Source organism: Hypanus sabinus, unplaced genomic scaffold (genome assembly GCF_030144855.1).
Source record: "Hypanus sabinus isolate sHypSab1 unplaced genomic scaffold, sHypSab1.hap1 scaffold_2026, whole genome shotgun sequence".
In the NCBI taxonomy this organism is placed as follows: domain Eukaryota; kingdom Metazoa; phylum Chordata; class Chondrichthyes; order Myliobatiformes; family Dasyatidae; genus Hypanus; species Hypanus sabinus.
This window is the reverse complement of record NW_026780127.1, coordinates 42,805-53,456: the sequence shown is the minus strand read 5'-3', so window position 1 is coordinate 53,456 and position 10,652 is coordinate 42,805. Positions and strand designations below refer to the sequence as shown.

Sequence of the window (10,652 nt, the reverse complement as noted above, 5' to 3'; positions counted from 1 at the left end):
TTGCTCTCGGACTCTGCTGGTGAGCTCCTCGTACTGGACAGCAGCCGCTCTCATTGACCTTGCAAACTGTGACTTGGACATGGGGACCGACACAGACAGCTCCTCAAAGAGGGCAGGATGTGCTCCTCTGGCCATCTTCCCCAGGCGTCCGTCCCACAGCACGAGGTCCCCACCAGCTCTGACTCTCTGAGACGCCAGCTGACCTTCACTATGGCTCATGAGTAAATCTATTTCTCTGGGTCGCACAAGTTCATCAGGCGGTATGTCTGGGAAGAATTTCTGCTGTTGCTTCGGTGTCACAAGTTTGTGGATATTTGTGGAGTCTAGACAATAACAACCCGATTGCTGTGATTTGAGAGTGCCCTTGGGAGTGGCGTTTAGAAGGTACTGCTTTGTCTCCACCCGAATCTTCATCCCCGCAACCCCATGGACGACGACAGTGATTTCCTCACTCCTGAGGTTCAGTCTACTTGCAGCCTTCTGGGTTCTATAATTGTTGTCTGAAGCCAAGTCAATTAACGTCCCTATTTTTGTCCAGCATTAGCTGTGACTTCGAGAAGCATCATATTCACCGGCATCTCTTACAATCCACTTTCCACCGGAAGGCCCGGCTTATCTGTCACAGTGCGGAAGGCTCTGGATGCGGTGTTTGAAAATACATCGCAACACTGTTTGGCCAATTCCGGTGCAAGTTTTTCTGAAGAACTCATCCTAATCCTCTCCATATTTCTTCCTGCCTTTATCTTCCTCTGGACCGAAACTGCTCTTTTCCTGACCTGCTCTGCTTTTCTTTATGTCAGCATTGGGGCACGGATAGTAATGATGCTCGGGAGTACGCTCATCCTTGCAGTCTTGGTCTTTACACAGACAGGCGGGTTTATAATATGAACAGTCATCATGAACCTTGATACACCTCTTGCATGCCGCCACCTTTCTTACAGCAGCCTCTTTTTCTGGTAGCTTTGGTGCTCGAAACCGTTTGCAAAAGTGGAGCTTCCTTTTGTGCTTTCCATCACCGCAGACGACACACCGTGCATGGTCGTCGCCCGACTTGGTAGACTTGGCTCAGCCCTGGTTTCTCTTCTACTCGGCTCTTCAACCCTCAGTGGCTCCAGCTGCTCATATACGCTCTCTTGCTCTTTGGGGAATTCCAAGAGACTGTCAAACCGATTATCTGGTGCCACAGCATTTCCCCTGTCAGCGACATAGACCAGCCATTCCTTTTTGAGAATTTCTGGAAGTTTACTTTCAATTGAACTTGTCACCAGCGGATTTTTGATAGCATCCCTGTCTCCAAGGCCACTCAAGTCGTGAAGTGCCTTCTGCACAGTTTAAATTAATTCCATTATTTTCCGTGGCTGATAATTTCTGGCATTTTCTGTAACTCCTCCACAATTTCAACAGCAATGCGCGTTCGATTCCCATAGCGGTTTTTGAGAACACGGAAGATGTCATCTGCAGTGTGATACGTAGAGAGGCGAAGGTCTCATCTGATTTGGTGGTCCAGACTGTCCGGTAGTTGAATCTTTATCACCTCTCTTGAACAGGTCGGCTCTCCCTGCCTCAGGAGTGCTTCCCAGTCCTTTCTCCATCTGTGAAAATCACGTTTTCTGCCAGTAAACTTGGAGAGGGCCGTCAGTTTCAGTCTGATGGCTGGCGTGGGAAAATTGGAGGAAAAGCCGTTGGTGTTAGTCTTTCAGCATCCTCCTTTCTCCTTTCTTTCTTGGAAACCAACTTGGTGATGTGGAGTTCGAGCCAATTTAGGCGACTCAGAAGTTGCTTCCGATCACCTGGCGGGATCCAGCATTTCCACCGACCATGCACCTCCTTCGCTGTCTGTACCAGTCGTTGCAGGTGGTTAAGCATGAAGTCATACGCCTCCTGGTGGCCATCGGGTTGTACAGCAGCGACGGTTTCACATTCATCCTCTGCTGCTTGTAGTGCTGTGAACATTTCAACATTTCCAAAGTTGTTCCAAAGAGTCTCCTGGATTAGGCTTCTGACCTCCTTCCGTTTCAACTCACATTCATTTGCCGTCTTTGCCAGGTCGGCTTTTTGCTGTTCAGTTAACACGGCTACTTTCTCTGCGTTCAGCTCCGCCTCCCGTTCCGCAATGAATCCGGCCCCCACATCATCATTGGCTTCCATGACTTTCTCGGCTTCTGCTGTGAGTTTATTGAAACTGACTCCGAGATTCTCTTCAGACATGTTTTGATGGGCCCTGGTAATACTGTTGGCCAGACGAGAAAATAATCATTTTGCTGTCGTTCGCTTTACCTTGAGTTGATCAACTGATTTCCCAATAGCTTGATCAGCCATGTTTGATTCCGCCTGCAGGCTGTTCACAGTTGAAAGGGCAAGTACAACTTTTTAATGGCGCTTTGATGTTGTTTTATCTCAACTTGATTTTCTTCCTTCTTAAGGATTCCAAGTTATTGCTCCTACTGCTCCAGCTCAAGTCTCCCAGATTTCCGTTTCCTGTCCTCCAGTTTCCCGGTCAAAAAGTTTTTTTTCCCACTGTCAAGCAGCATTTTCACTGTAAAGCAGTGTTTTCACCGTCAACACGCACAAAACGCTGGTGGAACGCAGCAGGCCAGGCAGCATCTATAAGGAGAAGCGCTTAGTGGTCCAGAGCTTAGTGTTGCTTAAATTTCCAGCATCTGCAGATTTCCTCGTGTTTGCCTTTTCACTGTCAACCAGTTTTTCACTGTCAAGTCGGAGTTCTTGTTCTGTTGTTTGAACATGTGCAGCCTCCCCACTTGAAAGAGATTGAATGCGCCTACCTGAAGGTTTTTAACTGGTTTCCACTCAATGACCAAACAACTTTTCCTTATATTTTTCGCAACTGCGGCAGTTAGTTCCGTTAGTTCTTAGTCATAAGTCATAAAAAATGTCATAAGTAATCAGTCATAAGTTTTCATTAGGTTCAGGTTAAGGTTGAGGTGAAAAACTGGCTGCCTCTCGGATTTTGTAGACGAATTCGGACCTGCACCTCGGTTTCTCTACTGAACCGTTATGGCCTCCGACCGGGCGAACTCTCTCGAAGGTTCGCGAGCTCTTAAGCCCCACGTCATCTCCAAGAAGCGCCTGCGCGCGATGGGCCCCGTGTCGGAGTTAACTCAAACGCAGTGACAGCGGTGCTCTTTTCCATGAAACGGTCTCCAGTTATTTAAAGTTCGGCATCTTACCGCAGATTCCAACGCTGCTCTCGGACTGCCGGCGTGATGATGCAAACTGATACCAAACTGTTTCAGGCAGTAGGTTCTGTCTGGTCTATCAGTAAATTCTTGTTCTTGCTTTTAACCATATAAATATTATTTTCTTTTGCCTCTAGGTCCCAATGCTTTCTAGAAACTCAAGTTTGACTTGACACTCACCTTACTCCCCACCGCTCCGCCATCTCACCACAAGTCATAGGAACTGAAATACTCATTCCGTCCATTGAGTCTTCTCCACCATTCGATCACGACTATTGGATTATCCCTCTAAACCCCATTCTGCTGCCTTTGCCCCGTCACCTTTGACACTCTTATTAATCAACAACGCACCATTTATTTACTTAAAGCCTATTACTCCGCTGGGTTTAGGACAGCAATGCAGAGGTTCACCAGGATGTTGTCTGGATTAGAGGCATGAGCTGCTGTGTAAGGAGAGTTCGGACAAACTTGGGCTGTTTTCTCTGCTGTGAAGGCGGCTCAGGATGAGCTGAGAGAGCTTGATCAGATTACCAGAGGTATAGACAGAGTAGAGAGCTGCCACTTTTAACCTTCTGCGTCCAAATGTCCAATAGCAGAGATCAAGCATTTAGAGAGTTTGCAGAAGAGGTTCACCAGGATGTTGTCTGGATTAGAGGCATGAGCTACTGTGTAAGGAGAGTTCGGACAAACTTGGGCTGCTTCTTTGACGTGGAGGAGGCTCAGGGTGCCCTGACACGGCTTGATAAGATTAAAAGAGATATAGATAGAGTAGATAGCTGCCATTTTAAATCTTCGGGTCAAAATACCTAATACCAGACAGCATGCATTTAGGTAGATGAGGGGCCTGTGGAATTTATTGCCACTGACGGCACAGTTGCCAAGTGATTATTTAAAGCAGAGGTTGATCAGTGCTTGATCAGTAAAGGCATCAAAGGTCATGGGGAGAGGGCAGGGAATGGGGTTGAGAAGGGAAATAAAAGACACACGGGCAGACTCATTTAGGGGCTCTTGTCTGGCACGGAGCAGGGGGGGCTGAACACCGGTTCGTTTTCCACTCTCGGACCTTCACTGAGACCATTTCCCATCAGTACATGTTTTACCAACAGTAATTTCAATGTTCAAGTTCAATGTAAATTTATTATCAAAATGTGTTAAGCAGATGTTATCGAACAATTCCTTTTCTTGTTGGCAAGGTGACTCAATGCTCACCCCCAATCTTGGGGAGGGAATGGGACCAATTCCAGAGGGGAGGGTTGGGTGAGTGTGGGACTTTGTGAAGGAGTCCGAACTCCATCCTCCTCATTCCCCTTCCCCTTCTCACTCCCCTCCCTCCCCACTCCACTGATGTGTTTGTGAGAGAGACAGAGAGACCTGTGTGCCCAGTCACATTCCGTTAGTGATGTGCTGTCCCTACCTACACACTCTCACTCCTCTGTACACAGCAATCCTCACAAGCTCAAATGATCCAAAAATCTTATCCCCTCCCTCCTGCACCAACTCTTTAGCCACATGTTAAACTGTATAATCTTCTGATCCCTGCCACATCACACGGACAGCAGTCCTGAGATCACAGGCCTGGAGGAGCTGTCCTTTCAATTAGCACCTCACTCCCTGAACTCCCTTAACTTAACCTTGTTACTCTACCAGCCCATATCATTGTTACCCACATGGACCACGACCTTCACTGTTCACCCTCCTGGGGAATGCTGAGCACTCAACCTGAGATGACCCAGATGCCAGCATGCAGGAGGGAATTTCATTCTCATTTCATTCATCCTGGAATTTCATTCTCACCTACAGAACATCCTGTCAGTTCCCTGAGCTAACAAGCCACGTAACAACACAGCTCACCTCTTCTCCTCCCTGCCCTTCTCAGTCTCAGAGCCATGCTCAGTGCCAGAGACCCTATTGCTGTGACTTTTCTTTGCCATGTCATCCCACCATCCCCGACTGTACCTAAAGTGATACCTGTGTTGTTCAGAGGGATGGGCACAGGGGGAAACAGAGAGTCCAGTTTCTTCCTCACTGTCACCCAGTTCCCTGTGCCGTGCACCTTGGGTGCAAATACCTCTCAAATGTCCTACCTATCACCCCTTCAGCCTCCTGAATGATCTGGAGTTCATCCAGTTCCAGCTGCAACTCCGTAATGTGGATTGTTCAGAGCTGAAGCTGGATGCCTTTCTCACAGGTGTAGTTATCAGGGACACAGCAGGGTCCTCTGCCTTCCCACATCCCAGAAAGCAGCTTTCCACCACCCCGCCTGTCATCTCCACTGTATCAACTGAGAAAATGTAAAGAAGGGGCAAAAAAAATTCTACATCCATCATGATTTTGCCTTCTTTGACTGACTGCTCTCCCCACTGAAACCTCAAAGAATTAAAGCCTCAAAGTCTCCGCTCCAACTCTGTCCACTCCAACAGTGACAGCTCCATTTGCTCCAGCTAATGAAGGTTTTCTTGATAATCCATCCTGACTGTGGAGTGGCCACCGCTGAAAGCTCAAAAATAACCTGCCCTGAACCACTGCCTTTAATATTCCATTGGTGAACCTGAGTGAATTACGTCCTCTGAAGCTTATGATCTCTCAGATTCACGTTGGGTCAAAGCTTGATACGGTGACACAAGGATGAATGACTGATTGAAACCCATCCCAGTCAGAGCAGGTGACCACCCTCACCACAGTGTGAACCCACCACTGTCTCTGCAGTGTGGATCAGTGTGTGAATGCCTTCCCACAGTCTGAGCAGGTGATCACACTCACCCCAGTGTGAACCCACCTCTGTCTCTGCAGTGTGGATCAGTGTGTGAATGCCTTCCCACAGTCTGAGCAGGTGATCACACTCACCCCAGTGTGAACCCACCTCTGTCTCTGCAGTGTGGATCAGTGTGTGAATGCCTTCCCACAGTCTGAGCAGTTGATGTTCAGTCAGTTGAGATGTCTGAGCGAATTCATTCCCACAATCAGAACAGGTGACTGGCATCGCCCAGTGTGAACTCGCTGATGGACTTTCAAGCCTGATGACCGAGTGAATCCCTTTCCACAATCTGAGCAGGTGAACGGTTTCTCCCCAGTGTGAGTTCGGCAGTGCCTCACCAGGTTGGATGACGCAGTGAATCCTTTCCCACATTCACGACACGTGAACGGCTTCTCCCCAGTGTGAATTCGGCAGTGCTTCACAAGGTGGGATGAGTCAATGAATCCCTTCCCACATTCAGAGCACGTGAATGGCTTCTCCCCAGTGTGAATTCGGATGTGCTTCACAAGGGAGTATGAATCAGCGAATCCCTTCCTACATTCGGAGCAGCTGAACGGCTTCTCCCCAGTGTGAATTCGCTGATGTACATTCAGATGAGACGACTGAGTGAATCCCTTCCCACATTGAGAGCATGTGAATGGCTTCTCCCCAGTGTGAATTCGGCAGTGCTTCACAAGGTGGGATGAGTCAGTGAATCCCTTCCCACATTCAGAGCACGTGAATGGCTTCTCCCCAGTGTGAATTCGGCAGTGCTTCACAAGGGAGAATGAATCAGTAAATCCCTTCCCACATTCAGTGCAGCTGAACGGTTTCTCCCCAGTGTGAATTCGCTGATGTACTTTCAGATGAGATGACTGGGTGAACCCCTTGCCACATTGAAAGCAGCTGAACGGTTTCTCCCCAGTGTGAACTCGCTGATGTTCAGTCAGTTGAGATGACCGAGCAAATCCTTTTCCACATTCAGAGCAAATGAACGGCCTCTCCCCAGTGTGAACTCGGTAGTGCCTCACAAGTTTGGATGAGTCACTGAATCCCTTCCCACATTCAGAGCAAGTGAATGGCCTCTCCCCGGTGTGAACTCGCTGGTGTCTCTGTAGTGTGGATGAACGAGTGAATCCCTTCCCACAGTCTAAGCAGGTGAACGACATCTTTTCAGTGTGAACTCACTGGTGTTCATTCAGTTGAGATGATTCAGTGAATCCTTTCGCACACAGAGCAGGTGATTGGCCTCTCCCCGGTGTGAACTTGCTGGTGTCACTGTGGCATGGTTGAGTGTGTGAATGCCTTCCCACCATGTAAACAGGTTACTGTCTTCTCACTGGGGAATTTTCAGATGTATATTTAGCACCGACGACAGAATGAATTGCTTCCCGCTGTCAGAACAGGTGTAGCATCTCACTGTGGTGTGAACTTCCTGATGTATCTTCAGGCTGGATGACTGGGTAGTTTCCCTCCCTCACACTGAGCAGGTGAATGGCCTCTCCCCACTGTGAACTCACTGGCGTGTCTGCGGGTAGGCTGTGAGTGAATCCCTTCCCACACTGAGAGAAGGAGAATGATATCTCACTGCGATCAATCATCTGGCAATTCAGACAGTCAGATGTTTGAATCCCTTCTACAATCAATGCAGTTGAAGAACTGATCTCCAGTGAGCAAATGCTGGTGTGTTCTCAGCTCCCGGTTCCAGTGGATAACACTGAGTTACAACAGAAAACTTCATTTCAGACACAAAACACATTTCCAGCTGGGATGGGATAATTCTTCATCTCCAAGGATTGACAATAGATGTGTCGGTCTTGCAAAGAAAATATTTGGCCAATCCTTATATATCCGTAAATAGACAGCCCATGCACAAGTGTTCTGCCATTTCAAACCTGTAAAAATATTTGAAAGGACATCAATAGGTGAAGGACAGTTTTTCAGGTGAGATTTTAGTCTGTGGTGAGAACATAAGGAAAAGGAGTAGGAGAACATCATCTGGCCCGTCTCCACCAACCTGCCTTTTCCCCATCGCCCTTCATTCCCCTTCTTTGCAAACATCTATCCAACCTCGTCTCAAATGCATTTACTGAGGTAGCCTCCACTGCTTCATTGGGCAGAGAAATCTATAGATTCCCAACTCTTGGGGGAAATCTTCATCTCCATCCCAAATGCCCCGAATGTTAAAGTGATGTCCTCTAGTTCTACTCTCAACTACCAGTGGAAACAACTTTTCTACCTCTACCTTAACTATCTGAATCATAATTTTGCATGTTTCTATAAGATCATCTCTCAATGTGAGCTCTGGCATCAGAATATCACCCAGTTCATCTCATGTTGAGATATACCACAGGTGACTGTGGGAAGCAGATGGAGTTCAACCTGGTGGTTCATTTCGGTAGGTCCAATTTGAAGACAGAATACAATATTAATGATAGGACTCTTGGCAGTTTGGAGGAGCAGCGAGATCGTGGGATCTATGTCAATAGTTCATGCAAAGCTGCTACGCAGCTGGACAATGTTTTTAAGAAGGCCTTCATCAGACATGGGACTGAGTTCAAAAGTGGTGAGGTACTACTACAGATATAAAAGGCCTTCGTTAGGCCCTACTTTTAGCACTGTGTTCAATTCTGATCACCTCACAACAGGAAAAAACACTCTAAATAGGGTGCAGAGGAGTTTGACAAGGATGTTGCTTGGATTGGAGAGCACGCCTTACAAGAGTAGGCTGAGTAAACTTTGGAGCGATGGAAGATGAGAGGTGACCTGAGAGAGTTGTATAAGATGATGAGAGGCATTGATCGTGTGGATAGCCAGAGGTTTCTCCCCAGGGCTGAACGAGCCAACATGAGGGGGCATAGTTTTAAGGTGCTTGGAAGTAGGTACAAGGGGGATACCAGAGATAAGCTTTTTTTTTCACTCTCTTTTCACACAGAGAGTGGCAGGTACATGGAATGCACCGCCAGCGACGGTGGAAAAGGTGGATACAATAAGGGTCTTTTCAGACACTGTTCGGTAGGTACGTGCAATGCACTGCCAGCGACGGTGGTAAAGGTGGATACAATAAGGGTCTTTTCAGACACTGTTCAGTAGGTACGTGGAGCTGGGAATAATAGAGGGATATTTGGTAGTGAAACTCTTGGCAGATTCTAGAGTAGGTTATATGGTCGGCATGAGGTTGTCATCCGAAGGGCCTGTAATGAATTGCAGACTTATGTTTCTGTGTTTATATGTGAACTCCCCATCTTCTAACAAGGCATGGATCAAGCCTCCTGACTGACCAACAAAATCTCTGACTGTATTCCTGTCTGTATGAGAAAGGGCTCTACTTCTGCCTTCAATCAACCTATGACTTGGCTCAGTCTGTCTCTGTCCTTTGGTATTATTTCAAGTTCATGTTCCACAACACGACAAAGTGAACTTGTTACTACATGTCTGATCCTGGAGATTTTCTAATTACTGGGATCCCCTCCCCCCAGCTGAGTGACAGTGATGAACCCATCGATGGCAATGCCAATGACTATGAAGGGGTGGGCAGTAGTTACTCTCATTGGAGTGTGGCACTTTTGTGATGTGAAAGCTACAGGTCACCTGTCATCGAGGACAAAGGTGTTTCATATCGTTATTTACCCAGAGAGAACTAAAGCTGACCGGAGGATTTTTTTTATGCTATACAATAGTAATTGACATTCTCACCGACTGGGAGGTAGACTCTTTATCTGAGAGTAACCGGACACTATATTTTTGTTCCGAGGTACTGATCCTCGGATTTACATGGCTGGAAGTCGCTGCGTTAGGGACAATCTCTATGGGGACAACGCTGGCCTGTCAACCATGGCTGCCTCCTTACCCAGAAGACAGCACGGCGGAGAAACCTGTCCATCAGCCATCCAAGGACCCAGCGATGCGCATGCGCCGGAGAAATGGCGGCGCCGCCAGCTCTCAACCGCCGTAAACTCCCCGTGACTCGGGTAAATCGTGGGACTGAGAGAGACGGAAAGGACCGGGATTGTCCTGAGGTGCGGGACCAGTGTGGACGGAGCTCATGGTAATTTTCCTTTAATCGCGGTTCAGACGCCGGTGATTAAGCTCCCACCCGCGGCCCCGCTCCTACCTGCGTCCGATCCCCGAGAGCCTCTCGTCTGCTGAGCGCATGCGCAATGTTCACGATTGGCTGTGCCGCCCACGCATGCGCATTGGTTTAAACAGGATTAAAAAATCTGCAGACGCGGAAATCCAAAGCAACACGTGGAGGAACTCAGTGGGGCAGAAAGCAACTATGGAGAGGAGAGAACAGTCGGCGTTTCAGACCCACACCCTTCTTCAGGACTGGAAAGTCAGTATGTGGGGGGAGATGAAGTGATAGGGCAAACCGGGAGACGGGGAGAGTAAAGAGCTGAGAAGTTAATGAGTCAGAGAGATAAAGGGCTGGAGAATAATAATATTTTATTGATCCTGAGTGGGAAATTCATTTCGTTACAGCAGCAACATTTAGAAATACACTTAACAGTGTGCAGACTTTACTAATAAGAAAGTAGAGAATAATAATATACACAGTAATACTGTACCAATGTGCAATAATATTGCATGAAATAATAATGCAGGGATTATTGAACTAAGATGTGTGTTCACCTATCTCAGAAAGATGAACTCTTGCAGTTGGTAAGAAACAATTTCTGTAACTATGCTTGAGACGGCGGGGATGAGTGAGTCTGTTAGAA

At 47.6% G+C, this 10,652-nt stretch overlaps 1 protein-coding gene across 1 annotated transcript; it reads right to left on the bottom strand.

The window, feature by feature from the left end:
* Window positions 1-6,122: 6,122 nt before the first annotated feature.
* LOC132387606 (gastrula zinc finger protein XlCGF49.1-like) lies at window positions 6,123-10,065 on the bottom strand. Its single transcript, XM_059959978.1, has 4 exons — window positions 10,046-10,065; window positions 6,711-7,826; window positions 6,491-6,566; window positions 6,123-6,211 (listed from the first exon to the last, which is right to left on the bottom strand). The coding sequence occupies exons 2-4, from the start codon at window positions 7,098-7,100 to the stop codon at window positions 6,123-6,125; spliced, it is 555 nt and encodes a 184-aa protein (XP_059815961.1). The 5' UTR covers window positions 7,101-7,826; window positions 10,046-10,065.
* Window positions 10,066-10,652: the final 587 nt, after the last annotated feature.

What these genes read in the sequence shown, in the direction of transcription:
- LOC132387606 (XM_059959978.1), bottom strand. Translation starts at nt 7,100, where the DNA reads ATGTCGTTCACCTGCTTAGACTGTGGGAAGGGATTCACTCGTTCATCC. An exon ending in TTACTGATTCATTCTCCCTT is followed by an intron (nt 6,567 to 6,710) that starts GTGAAGCACTGC and finishes CAATGTGGGAAG; the next exon opens with GGATTCACTCAGTCGTCTCA. An exon ending in GCCGTTCAGCTGCTCCGAAT is followed by an intron (nt 6,212 to 6,490) that starts GTAGGAAGGGAT and finishes CTCGGTCATCAG; the next exon opens with GCTTGAAAGTCCATCAGCGA.